The sequence below is a fragment of the Trichechus manatus genome, unplaced genomic scaffold, assembly GCF_000243295.1.
Source record: "Trichechus manatus latirostris isolate Lorelei unplaced genomic scaffold, TriManLat1.0 scaffold00043, whole genome shotgun sequence".
NCBI lineage: Eukaryota > Metazoa > Chordata > Mammalia > Sirenia > Trichechidae > Trichechus > Trichechus manatus.
Window position 1 is genome coordinate 3,926,685 of NW_004443979.1, and position 14,588 is coordinate 3,941,272.

Below are 14,588 nucleotides of genomic sequence, written 5' to 3' on the forward strand. Positions count from 1 at the left end.
ACAACTATTATAAAGATTATAGAAGAAAAAATAGGGTCAATTCTAGAGGCCCTAAAACACAGCATAAATAGGATACAAACCATAACTAACAATACACAAACACCAGAAGATAAGCTAGATAACTGGGACCTTCTAAAAATTAAACACTTATGCTCATCAAGACTTCACCAAAAAAGTAAAAAGAGAGGCTACAGACTGGGGAAAAAAAAATTTGCCTATGACAAATCTGCAAAGGTTTAATGTCTAAAATCTATAGGAAAATCCAACATCTCTATAACATTAAGACAAATAATCCAATTAAAAAATGGGCAAAGGATATGTATAGATACATCACCAAAGAAGATATTAAAGCGGCTAACAGACGCATGAGGAAATGCTCTCTCGATGACTAGCCATTAGACAAATGCAAATCAAAACTACAATGAGATACCATCTCACCCCAACATTACTAGCATGAATTAAAAAAAACAGAGAATAACAAATGGTGGAGAGGCTGCAGGGAGATTAGAACTCTTATGTACTGCTGGTAGAAATGTAAAACAATTTTGGAAAACGATATGGTGCTTTCTTAAAAAGCTAGAATTAGAAAAATCATATGATCCAGCAATCCCACTCCTAGGAATATATCCTATAGAAGTAAGAATCAGGAGGCAGGCTCGGACCAGCCATCGGACCTGTGGTAGTCCTTCACACCCCCACCCCCACCCCAGCCAACATCATGCTCCAGTTCCTGCTTGGATTTACTTCTGCCTACATCATTGGAATGTATCTGGCTCAGAACTATGACATACCAAACCTGGCCAAAAAACTTGAAGAAATTAACAAGGACTTGGAGACCAAGAAGAAGCCACCTAGCTCATGAGGTGACTCTGCTGCCTGTGGATACACTGATCAGACAGTCTTTGAAGGCCTCTTCACCTTTGAACCAAAGACTTGTGTTCTCATTGCAGCCTTCCGAGATTCTCTGATAGACCCTGAGTTGCCTTAGAGCAAAAATGGGGCCACCAGTTAAGAGCTTCCCATACCTTCCCCACATCCTCACTTCTCCTCACCCTTCTTCCAGCTGCTTGGGAGATCCTAAGACTAGATTACGGTGGTAGATTAGTAAACATGACCTTCAATTAGTAGTCTCCTCTTTGTTCTTTGGGATTTCTACTACCTTTTTCAAAAGAAAACTTGATGAGTTTTGTATAGCTGATCAGATACAAATAATGCTAATTTCACAGTTACAGCAGTTATAATAGGTACTTGGTAACATTTGGTAATAAATGATGTTGTTTCAAACTAATTAAAATTAATATCTGGAAGCTGGTTTTTATTTTCTACTGTGGTTAGGCAGCTCCATATTTGCTCATATAACCAATAAATCAATTTACCATTCACTAACTGTGTAACTTTATTCTGAGAACATTGTTAGGAACTGGGGAATTAAAAATATGTAAAGCAATAGTCCTTGTCCTCAGTAGAGTTCAGTCTGTTTAGTGTTGGTGTGTTTCCTACTGATGTATTTGATCTAGCTCTTATGCCTCAAAAGAATCACTCTCATCGTAAGGGATTGCAAATGCATTTGATGTTACTTGATGAGTAAATGAGAAGTTGTCTGTAAAGGAAATTGTAGGCCATTTCACATTTTTAAAAAATATGTATTTACATAATAACTTTAGAGAGAATCTCATAAGGAAAATATGGCCCAAATGTATAATAAAGTAAACACCTCAAGAAGGAGGGGTTCTGCTTCTCTGTGCAATTTATGTTTTTTCCTGTAATCAGAAATGACCCTTGCAATTTGTCAAATGTATAATCAGTCTGTATTTTCTTTAAATAAAGGAAAAAAGAAATAAGAGCCATCACACGAATAGACATATGTACACCCAGGTTCGTTGCAGCATTGTTCACAATAGCAAAAAAGATGGAAACAACCTAAGTGCCTATCAACAGTTGAATGGATAAACAAACTATGGTACATACACACAGTGGAATACTAGCCAACAATAAAGAACGATGATGAATCTGTGAAACATCTCACAATATAGATGAATCTGGAGGGCATTATGCTGAGTGAAATAAGTCAATCACAAAAGGACAAATACTATATGAGACCACTATTATAAAAACTCATGAAAAAGTTTACGCACAAAAAGAAACAATCTTTGATGGTTACAAGTAAGGGGAGGGAAAAACACAAACTAAACAATTGCTAAGTGGTAACACTGGTGAAGGGTAAGACAGGACACAATACTGGGGAAGTCAGCACAAGCTGACCAAGTTAAGGTCATTGAAGCTCCATAGACACATCCAAACTCCCTGAGGGACTGAATTACTGGGCTGAGGGCTGGGAACCATCGTCTCGGGGGACATCTAGCTCAATTGGTATAACATAGTTTATAAGGAAAATGTTCTACATCCTACTTTGGTGAGTAGCGTCTGGGGTCTTACAAGCTTCTGAGTGGCATCTGAGATACTCCCCTGGTCCCACCCTGTCTGGAGCAAGGGAGAATGAAGAAAACCAAAGACACAAGGGAAAGATTAGTTTGAAGGACTAATGGACCACAACTACCACAGCCTTCACCAGACTGAGTCCAGCCCAACTGGATGGTACCTGGCTACCACCTGACTGCTCTGACAGGGATCACAATAGAGGGTCCTGAACAGAGCTGAAGAAAAATGTAGAACAAAACTCTAATTCACAAAAAAAGATCAGACTTACTGGTCTGACAGAGACTGGAGAAACACCGAGAGTATGGCTCCCAACACCTTTTTAACTCACTACTGAAGTCACTCCTAAGGTTCACCCGTTAGCCAAAGATTAGACAGGCCCATAAAACAAAGCGAGACTAATGGACACACCAGCCCAGAGGCAAGGACGAGGAAGCAGGAGGGGACAGGAAAGCTGGTAATGGGGAACCCAAGTTCAAGAAGGGGAGAGTGTTGACACGTTGTGGGATTGGCAACCAATGTCACAAAACAATATGGGTATTAACTGTTTAATGAGAAACTAATTTGCTCTGTAAACCTTCATCTAAAGCACAATTAAAAAAAAATTGTCAACGTAATTTGTTTTCCTAGTCCATAGTTAGTATGTAATCAATATTTGTTGAACAAATGAATGATGAGTGAATTAATGTTGGTAAATTTTAGAATTCCTTTTGGACTAAATGCCATTACATTTCCTGTAAGATCTGTAGAGTTGCTAGCGTTCCTTGTTTTCTATTTTTTGGCTTTTGCCTACTGTAACAATCTGTGAAGCCCAAACTACAAGCAAGTAAAAATAATTAAACTTTTCATTCAGTTTAGCATCACTGTATAAAACACCTTTATTTTCCTTTGCTCCCTCTTCAAAGCAGTGAAGTGTCCTTTGGGCTAAGTTGGCAGGTACCTAGCCAGCAGGCCCTACTCTGCCTCTCTTAAACCATTGCAGGCCCAGAAAGATTTTGAGGGCGACATCAGTGGCGCTGATCCTGTGGCACTTCTCCCATGGTTGCTTAAAGGAAGTGTGATGGGAAGTCTTTGCTTAGGAATGTCTCAAGATTTTTAAGACACATGCCTTGCAACATGTGGACTCCCCTCAAATAATATTTATTTGAGGTTGTTTATAGATTCTGTTTGGGTAACTGCTCTGACTATAAAGAATATTTAATTTTCCATGATTTTAAAAATGGAGTAAATATAAGCATAATTAAATGGACTGGAATCTATATATTTTTAAATATTACCACATTCTTGCCACCTATACGTGAACATAAAATTTTAGATGGAGGCTGTTTTATAGTTCTTAATTTTCTATGGATATAAAACTAATTGCTAACAAGAATTATTTTACCTGGAACAATAGTTTTTTGTTTGTTTTAATGCGGGCATCTTTGTCATGTTGTGTGATGTCGAGTCAATTCTGACTCATAGCTAGCCTATAGAGGATAGAGTAGAACTGCCCCACAGGGTTTCCAAGGAGCAGCTGGTGGATTCGAACTGCCGACCTTTTTGGTTAGCAGCCTGAGCTCTTAACTACTTCACTACTAGGGCTCCATCTTTGTCACAGGATGTATATATTTGTCTAAGAGAACATTTTTAGGAAATTAAGAAACAAAATCTTAAAATTAGCACAGTATCTGAGAGAAATGTTAACTGGTCTATTTACCCAATGGGGCAAAACTTCAAAACTTATTTCTTTAGCTACATTTTGTGTGTTTGTATTTATTTGACTGATTTCCAGAGTTGAAATTAGCAATCAGAAAAGAAAAGTTTGGAGAACTGACAAAACAAAATACCTTCAGGACATCTTTACAGAATAAGAGCTTTTATGGTAGTGTAATTTCACTTACAGAGAATGAAATTCATTGGCAAGATCTTTACTTTCATTCATCACTGTTATTTGTCTTTTCTTCTTTAAGTATGTGATATAACAATGTGGTCTGTGGTCTTTAGTAAGGAAATATTTTGATTGCAAATCAAGGGAGAGTATAACTCTGATTCAGTCAAAATCCCTGTGTCTGTCTTTGGCCTCCTGAATAATTACCTAAAATTCAGCCCCTGGATATTTCAAGTCTTTGGATAGAATAGATATACCTCCTATTCCATGGAAGGAATATCAAGCATAAATTTAACAATTTCAGGAGATAAAGAAATTTATTTGGTATTGGAAACCCCATTGTGGAATCCTGGCCCTGGAGTAATACATTTTCCAAATGTCAGTTTTCTGTACCTCTTAGCAGGTGTTCATACGAAGGTTAAAACACACTTAGAATTAATTCAGTACTCTACGATGGCTTAGGAATCTTTACCGTAAAAGATGACTCCATAGACAAATCATGTTCAAACATGGGTAAAGAAGCCAAGTGAAGCTAGAACTTAAGCATTTACTCAATTGCTGACATGGAAATAGCTAGTTAAATCCCACTGTGAAGCAGTTTAGAATAATTATGCTTAATACTACAGTAGATTTAGTAAAGACGTTTTGAGTTAAAAGGATTTAGAGAGGACCTTAGCATTTGAGGTTATACCCAAAAACTCATCGCCGTCGAGTGGATTCCGACTTATAGGGACCCTATAGGACAGAGGAGAACTGCCCCATAGGGTTTCCAAGGAGCGGCTGGTGGATTTGAACTGCTGACCTTTTGTTTAGCAGCCAAGATCTTAACCACTGTGCCACCAGGGCTCCATTTGGGGTTATAAGAATGATAGATTTATCTTATTTATCTTTTTGAGATAAATATTTCTAGGAGCAGTGGGAAGAAAATGAACTCTCTCTTTCAGCCTGCGTGGTTGGACTCTATCTCTTTTTACAGTCAGTTTCCCTTCATTTTAGTTACTATGTAGAAATTCTGACTGATCACATAAAATCTTTTTTCACAGAGGAGAGTTGTTAAGAAGAGAGAGAGAAAAATTTATGTGTCTTACACTTTAAAGGATCTTTTGGCTTTTCCTTTTACGGCCCCACCCCCACCCCCCACCGCCATTCGGCTTTTTTGTGAATGTTTTTCATTAGTTATTTTTAAAGGTAATAAAGATGTGTGACAAAGTTATAGCTTCTGCATTTTTTCTGCTTTTACAGTTGTGTTGGTTTCTGATCATTTACAGTGAGAAAGCACAAAATTTATTTACTTGAAATTGAAGGTGATTTCTAAAAATGGCTCTAGATTTACACAATTATTGTGAACAGTATTTTCCCTGTGCCTGGTGAAATCCCTTTAAGGCCCTCTGTGTTGGCCTTTCTCATCCTGCAATTCTGAAAACAATTCTAATTCAAGTCCAGCCAATTCCCCAGGTCCAGGTCAGGAGTCTGTAGTAAATTTTGTTTTTCAGGAAAGATTTAAATCAATGTAGGGATGATAGCTTTTCAGTAAGTTATTTAGGAAACTGGAGATGTTTGAGAAATACTTGCTTATCATTTTGAGTTTGGCATTATGAAGGAAAAACCATAGCATCTCACAAATTGTCCCTTGATCACTGTAAAGACATGTGATTCTAGGGTGAGTGACCCATGGATCTGACTCAGTGTAGCAGGGTTTTTTGTGGACATCTGGAGCTCAAAGTATGTCCAACATCTGCTATACTGATGTTTTGGGTTTTTTTGAAAAAAATTTCAGCTCAATCACCATAGTAGATTTTACGGTATAAGAAAGTCAGCCTAAGCTAAGAAACTTATGGCGTTTTCCATTTATATTTCTTTTTAGATAGTATATGTCTGCATCACAGCATCACAAAAGAAGTCTTTGCCTATTCCTCGAGGTCTAGTACCTTGAACACTGTAGATGCTCACTGTAGATAAATGTCTTAGTCATCTAGTGCTGCTATAACAGAAATACCACAAGTGGATGGTTTTAATGAAGAGAAGTTTATTTCCTCACAGTCAGTGTAGGCTAAAAGTCCAAATTCAGGGCGTCAGCTCCAGGGGAAGGCTTTTTCTCTCTGTTGGCCTTCTTCTCTTTGGTGTTCCCCCAGACTAGGAGCTTCTCTGTGCTGGGACCCCGGTCCAAAGGACACACTCTGCTCCTGGCACTGCTTTCTCGATGGTATGAGGTCCCCAACTCACTGCTTGCTTCCCTTTTATCTCTTGAGAGATAAAAGGTGGTGCAGGCCACACCCCAGGGAAACTCCCTTTACATTGGATCAGGGATGTGACTTGGGTAAAGGTGGTATTACAATCCCACCCTAATCCTCTTTAACATAATATTATAATCACAAAATGGAGGCCAACCACCCAATTCTGGGAATCATGGCCCAGCCAAACTAATACACACATTTTTTGGGGGACAGTAATTCGAGCCATGACATTCCACCCTTTGGCCCCCAAAAAATCACATCCTTGCAACATGGAAAACATATTCACCCCCATCATATTGTAGCAAAAGTCTTAACTCCAAGTCCAAAATCCAAAAATTCCTCTTCATCTGTGAAATCTAGAATACAAGTTATTTGCTTCCACAGGTACAATGGCAGAACAGGCACAAGCTAGACATTTCCATTACAAATGGGAGAAACTAGAGGAAAAGAAGTGATAACAGGCACCAAGCAAGTCAGCAGAACACATTACATTAGCCCTCAAGGCTTTGAAAATAATCCTCTATTCTCTGAGACAATTTACACAATAGCCCTGCCCTCCAGACTCTAGGTATTGGCCACAGTCTCTGGATTCTGAGTGGAGGCCCCTCGGGCTTCAGCTCTGCCTTCCAGGCCCACTGGGACAGCAACTCTGCTCCCTTGGCTTTAGGCGCACCATTTTCCTAGTCCATCGGAGTGACAGCTCCACCCTTAGAAACACCAGAGGCCAAGGCTCCACCGTTTGAAACCCCTGAGGTCATGGCCATACCTTTTGAGACCGAGGCATCTCAGCTTCTTGTGTTCCTTGTCTCTTCAGCTTCTGCTTCTTGTGGACTTTGGGCCCTTAGGCTTCAAGCCCACGTCTGCCCTGCTGGGGCAAGCGTTCTAAAGCTGGGTAGCTCCACCAATAAGTGCCAGGAAGCACCCCACTCCACCAGGAAGCCTCCTGCACACAGGCACTCAGCTCCCTCGCTCTGTGGGTCAGCAAGCCTAGCTCCACTGATAAGTGCCTGTTGGCATCCCACTCCACCAGGAAGCCTCCGGTGCACAGGCACTCAGCTCTCGTGGTCCGTGGGTCGGCTCCAGCACCAACTCGCGCTGGTCTCTTGGTTCTGCTGCTGTTGATTCTCTGCTGCTGCCGCTTCTCTACCGAGCCACTGCTGCTCCTCTATCCATTCACAGTTTCAAAACTGCTTCCACATTTTAGGTATCTCTTAGAGCAGCACCCCACTCTCTGGCTATCAAATTCTGTCTTAGTTATCCAGTGCTGCTCCAACAGAAATACCACAGGTGGATGGCTTTAACAAAGAGAAATTTATTTTCTCACAGTCTAGTAGGCTAGAAGTCCAAATTCAGGGTGTCAGCTCCAGGGGAAGGCTTTCTCTCTCTGTTGGCTCTGGAGGAAGGTCCTCGTTGTCATCAATCTTCCCCTGGACTAGGAGCTTCTCTGCCCAGAAGCCTTGGGTCCAAAGGACGTGCTCTGCTCCTGGTGTTTCTTTCTTGGCCCAGCCAAATTGATACACATATTTTTGGGGGGACATAATTCAAACCATGACAATAAGTGATGCTAAATCACATACTTTAGGCCCTGAAAACATTTATAATCATGCAGTGACAAAACATTTAATAGGATTATGATGCCAGTTTTGTTTTTCAGATGAGAAAATTTAATTTGCTCTTAGGTTGTAAGTTAATTGAAAATAAAATCTGCATTTCATAAAACTTCACCAGTATCTGTAAATATTTTTAATCTTTTAAAACTGTACAGTCCTTCCTGGCATTCTGTGTGATTAGTATTGTTTCTTGTTGTTGTTGTTAGGTGCCGTCAAGTTGGTTCCGACTCATAGCAACCCTATAGGACAGAGTAGAACTGCCCCATAGGGTTTCCAAGGAGCGGATGGTCAATTTGAACTGCTGACTTTTTGGTTAGCAGCCGAACTTTTAACCACTCCACCACCAGGGCTCCTATGTTTCTTAGGGACTTAATTTTCTTCTTTATAAATAACATTTCATTACCATTTGATTAGGAACTATTCAAACCATAGATGTGAGCAGTTTGCCCTGTGTTTTCTATCATATTGATTTAACTTTGAATCTAAGAATTGAAGCATCTTTCATTTCTTTATTGGTTCATTTGTTCATTTACCTGTTCAACATTATTAAATTTGCATCTATACACTATGCATTGTGATAGATGGTGGGGTCAGAACATGAATAGTGCATGTATTCTGTTTTGAGGAGCTCACAGTTTGGTGGGAAGGGCACAGATATGTACAAAATTAACATAAAAACAAGGTATAAACATAGAACTTTGGGGAAGGAACTTAATTCTGCTTGGGGGTGTCTACACAGCATTCAGAAAGTAGACGGAACACAAGACATTCCAGACCCCCTGGTGTTCAGAGGATGAGGGTCAGACAAGACGTGTAGGTGCTTTTCTAGGGCCAACAGAGAAGAAGGAGGAGAGGGATGGGGGTGAAGACCTGACAACGAGAATGGAGTTTGAATGGTTTTTCATCCGGTGGGTGGTGGGCAGTCGGTGAAGAACTGGAAGTAGTTAAACCACAATGTCAGATATGAATGAAGAGTGGGGAGAAACTTGAAGCAGAATGAGCTGTAGAGGACATTGTTAAAATCAAAGCAAGAAATAATTAAAACCTTTGATAAGAGTAGTAGAAATGGAGAGAAGGGAAGAGATTTGAGAGAAATCAAGGAGTTTCAAGTCCCAGGGTTTAGAGACTACTTGCATGTAAGGGCTAATGATATCTAGGATGAAGCCCAACTTTCTGATTTAAATTATTGCATGTAGAACGTCTGTTGTTGTTGTATGCCATCAGGTTGATTCCAATTCATAGCAGCCCTATAGGACAGAAAAGAACTGCCCCATAGGGTTTCCAAGGTTATGATCTTTATGGAAGCAGATTGCCACGTCTTTCTCCTGAGGATGGGCTCGTGGGTTCGAACTACTGACCTTTCAGTTAGCGGCTGAGTGCTTAACCACTGCACCACCTGGACTCCCTGTAGAATGTATGGGGAGAGCTAAAGGAGGAGCAGGCTGATGGTGGAGTGAGAAGAGAGATGAGTTATTCTGTTCCGGTCAGACTGAGATTCAGGTGCCTGTGAGATATCCAGGTGGAGCTGTCCAGGAGGTAGTTTAAAAGCTGGGTCTGGGGCTTAGTGAGATCAGAGCTAGAGATACAGATTTGGAAGTCAACAGTTCCAAGGCTGTAGTCATAAGCAAATGATAGCCTTAATGATTGCTATATTTCTGTGCCCATTCTTTTAAATGGGTCTGTGCCCATTCTTTTAAAATCATTTGCACTTTACATTTATGCTGTTTACACAAAATCAATAATTTATGCCATTATGGCCTACAATTAGATATCATCTAATTGTGCATCAGTAAACCCTGCCAGTATTTTCACATTATTCACTATTTAAATAGTGGATTTAAATTAAGCCTCAAGCAAAATTAATGTTGGAAATAAATTGCATTTTGTTTATTTTATGTTAGAAACAGTATGAGTAGCTATGACCTATACATGCTGGGGAAGAATGAGGAATATTTATATTCATTCTTCCTAATGGTGGAGTATAAAGTCAATTAATTTTTGCAAAGACAAAGGATAAATAGCCCAAATGAGAAGTGATCTCCTCAGGAGACAACATGTGAGTTCTTTTTCATGTCATTTTATTATCCCCAGGATGCTGTTAGCATTGTCAGAGGTCACTTGTACTGATGACAATCCAGATCTGTAGATCTTTGTTCTTTTCTGTGTGAAATTTTCTCATGTTGCTTTAATCAATTGTGTTTAAAAAAAAAACTAAAAATCACCTTTTATTTCTTTGCTTTCTCAAATCTTACCAAAAGTTTTGTACATTTCTTTTTATTATCGTAATCTCTCCACAGTAATTCTTCTAGATTCACTTCTGATTTGAGAAAGGTTTAGGTATTCAGGCAGCAATATCCCTCCAGTGTGACTCTTGGTCAGCTTGACTCAGACAAATTATTTAGAGATGCTGATTAAGTTACACAGGACCCATGACCTTTAGGGCCTTTGCCTATTAGTCCTGTAGTTACTGGTCATTTTTCAAGGTCATGAAGCATGGGGCAGTGCTAAGAGAAGCCATCATATAGTCTGGAACTTGGTTTGAGACAGAATGTTGCCCTGTTGTCGTTAAAGGCAGATCACAGCCAAAGCCAGTGCCTGAAAGTGTGATGGTACCTCTAGGATGTCACAGCAGGAACCTCACTATTTCTTCGATTAAAGTCAGATGTTCCACCTGAGAAATGGACATGTCCTGTATCACAACAAGCTGAAGGACATGATCCTTTCACTTTGGAGGGCTCAGATGACCATATGGTTCTTAATTAGAAAAGTTTCTTCCCTCACAAGACAAACAGTATTATTTTCTAGTTGCTTAGTAAAATGTCCATGATGGATTTTGTGTGATTATCATATCTTTGGTTATAGAATGGTCTCTAGCATCTCCTCATCCAGCCACTTTCAGCCCCTTTGCTGTGCTTCTGCTGTAATTAAGTTTTGAGAGAGAAAGGAGAATGTGGGAGTTTGCCCTTGTTAAAGACAGGTTAATTCTAGACATGGATTTACATGTTGACATTTCCCAGTTAGCTCACAGCTCATAGTAGAATTCTGTTGAAACTGTGCCATGATATGCTGCCAGCAAGTGGGAGTGGTGAAAAATACGAGGAAGGCTAGTGATGGCTAAAATAACACAAAATAGTACTGCTGTCATCACCTGTTTCGACAACATAGACCTTACCAAACTGCAACAAGAAGACCCCTACATATTTGATAGTATTTTAAGGAGGAACAGTTACTTTGCATCATTCTGATCAATTTTAGGGTGAAAAAGTAGTAAGTTTTTTTTTTTTTTTTTTTTTAAAGGAAGCTAAATGATCTTCTTATATTAAACAAGCTGGCCACCGGCTGGTTTATCTACTCCGTTTATTTATTTTTGTTTGAAATGCCTTGTCTTTATTATTCCTTGCAGCTTGAAATCAACTTTCAATTTCTTTCCTTCAGGGAAAAGACAATCATTTAGTTCTTTAAAGTACTTGCTTTGTGTAATAGCCAAATTTTAGGGAAATATAAATTAAAACCACTTGCTGTGATTAAATCTGAAACTAACAAATACTTCCATGCGTACAACATAACTAGTTTTTATACTGACATGATTATTTGGTGCAAGATATCCTATTTGTAAAATGTTTGCACTTGGCTCATCATAAAAGGTGTTTTCTTTCTTTTTTTTTTTTTTTCTGAAAGATACCAATTAGTCCTGATTATGTGTTGTCACTCACTTTATGTTCTTTTTCCAATGCAAAGAAAAAAATAAACAAAGCACAGAAGTTGGTCTTAAATATCAAAAGATCAAACAAGATGAAGAAAAAAATCCATTACCCTGTGGACTCTTGGAAATTAAAATACAAAAGTTCCCTTAAACAGCACTGCTTTATGTAATGTTGCTGTGAAGCAGAGGCAAAAGTCTGTTTATATTAATCATCCTTTCCTGTAGCTTCCATTGGCAATCAACTGCTGCATTTCAGCTGTAAGAGCTTACCTTACCAATGTTTTCTGTCACTGGGTAGTACTGGAAAATGTTTCACAAACCCCAGAATATGCCAGATGGGAACTATGCTGTCTCCTAAAGCACTGACAATTCATTTATTAATTTTCATTATGGTGATTAAAACCAGTCAGGTATAAGGGAACCTGGAAGCAAATTAAACATGTGTTTATTCTAAACTGGGAGATTTCCTTAAAGTCTTTCTAATTTTTATGAAGTTTGTATTCATTTGCTCTTGTTCACCTTCTGCCAATGTCTATTTAGCATTAGCTATTCTGACGGCAACGGGTTTTTTTTTTTTTTTTTTTTTGGTGTTAGGTTGGAAGATCTGCCTTGGAAAAGTCATTTGTTAAGGGAAATCCTTATATAATTGCAATTGTACCATCTTATTATATGATTTATTATTACACAACTTAAACAAGCTGGCCACAGGATGGTTTATCTACTCCTTTTATTTATTTTTATTTAAAATGCCTTGTCTTTAACAATAAGCTGTATAATTACTTACTGTAAAAGCCTGCTATTTCTTGGAGTCTTTGATCCTTCCTAGAATATCCCTCAAGCCTCACTTTATTGTGATAATGCAGAATTTCCATTGTTACCATGCCTATCAAAGACATATCCACATAGTACTTTCCATTCATCTTTCAATATTTAACTTAGTGTTTAATTAATACTTAATATTTTCTAGGATTGATTTACCCGGATGACAATTAAATGATCAGTAAAAGATTCTTTTGACAACATATGATTTACCATAGACTAAGAAATTAATTCACTCAAACTTCTTAACCCCTGTTTTTCTACCATTAATGGTGGAAAGGATTGTAAGCATCTACTCAAAAAACTCATTCTTATCCTTCAAAACTAAGTTCAGGACTTCTGGACAACAAGGCTCTATAGTCAGAAGCACCACGCTGTCCCTCCATGGCAAAGATCAGACAAACTAAGTCAAACAGAGTCACACGTCAATCCTGAAACACTAAGCATCGAATGAAGAGATAAAGAACTCCGCCAAGCACTGAATGGAATAAGAAACTGACTGAGAACAGAGCATTAGGAGAGATACATGCAGAGGTCCCCTATCAGCTACCGCAGCACAGATCCACCATCTTGGACTCCTATCGAGATCAGCGAACAGGAGGTATGAGAAAGCAGCTTCATGGAGCTTCCAGCAGGAGACAGAACAAGTGGTAACCCATGATATAGGCTTTCCCACCCCCCACCATTCTTCACCCCCATTTAGCCTCCTCTGCTTCCTGCAGCCACAGTATATTGGCTGGGAAGCACGAGATTCCCCCCAGTGCCTCTTGGGTTCCACCCACCCGCACTGGCCAGCTTCCTGAGTGCCCTTTGTTGGCTGCTGGTGTTGCTTTTTCCTGCTTCTTTAGATTTCTTCCTTACCTCTCACCACCTCCCCCTCCCTTCTGTCAAATACCTGGTTCCATGCACCATCTTTGCTTCTTCCTGAAAGGCTGTGAAACACCGCTCCGCTGTGAAACTCCTTCCTGACCCGTGCTGCCACGCTGGTGGGACCCCCGGGGCTTTTTTGTTTGTTTCCTCTGATTTGTTCTGTTTTGATTTGTTTGTTTTCTTTTTCTTTTCTCGGCTTGGGAGTCCCTTCTAGCTGGGCAGTACCACGTGGCTTGGAAGTGAGTCCCTTACTTTGCGCAGATGCACAGGGACATCCCTGGAGACATTTCTTTTTTCTTGTTTTTTTTTTGTTTGTTTATGTTTTTTTTTTCATTTCCTTGTTTAGTCTTCTTCTCTCTCTTATTCCCTTTTTGTCTTTCTTCATTTCCAGCTTCTTGATTTATTCATTTTTTTCTTTTACCCTTTTTCTTTTTTTTCCCCCCATTTCTCAGTCTCTCATCTCTCCACTCCAATAGCAAGCTCCCTTGGCACTCTTTTTTGTTTGTGTGTATGTCTTTGGCTGCTGTTCTGCTCTGCTCTCTCTCATCTTTCCCATACCCATCTTAGCTCCACACATCACAATCTACCCCCTCCTTCCTGCTTACCTGCACCGTGTGCTGAACATCACACTCCCAAGCAACACAGGCATGGCCTACTGGAACCTACCCTGCACTGATTCCCAGTCTGCACTGTCAGCCTTGGTACGTGCCACAAAAAACACATCCCAGCAACTCCCTTTCAGCTGGACCTGCCCTGCTGTACCTTACCTGAGTGACTGACCCTGTCCATTGGAGAAGGAGGTGAAAAGTATCGTGCCCACAGATGAGCAAACAACAAAGAACGCACAGCCCGCCTCCTCAGACATAACCAATAAAACAAAAAAGCAGGGTGAAACAAACAAATCTACAATCAGTAAACAAGGAAAAGAACTACTGAATGCCCAGAAGACAGCAGACAATATCAAAACATTTACAAAAACAAGACAAGATGGTTCCAGTAAGCATCCAAAATAAAACACCAGATGATCTTCCAGTAGAAGAAAAGGC

The 14,588-nt window shown here is 39.6% G+C and overlaps 2 protein-coding genes across 2 annotated transcripts in view; both read left to right on the top strand.

The window, feature by feature from the left end:
• SLC25A21 (solute carrier family 25 member 21) overlaps window positions 1–14,588 on the top strand; it is a 384,144-nt gene that overhangs the window by 93,317 nt on the left and 276,239 nt on the right. The gene's annotated exons all lie outside the window — the stretch shown is intronic.
• On the top strand, window positions 719–862 carry LOC101352451 (short transmembrane mitochondrial protein 1-like). Its single transcript, XM_004376499.1, has one exon. The coding sequence runs from the start codon at window positions 719–721 to the stop codon at window positions 860–862; it is 144 nt and encodes a 47-aa protein (XP_004376556.1).

Bases quoted from the DNA above. Each gene is read 5' to 3' on its own strand.
- LOC101352451 (XM_004376499.1), top strand. From the start codon at position 719: ATGCTCCAGTTCCTGCTTGGATTTACTTCTGCCTACATCATTGGAATG.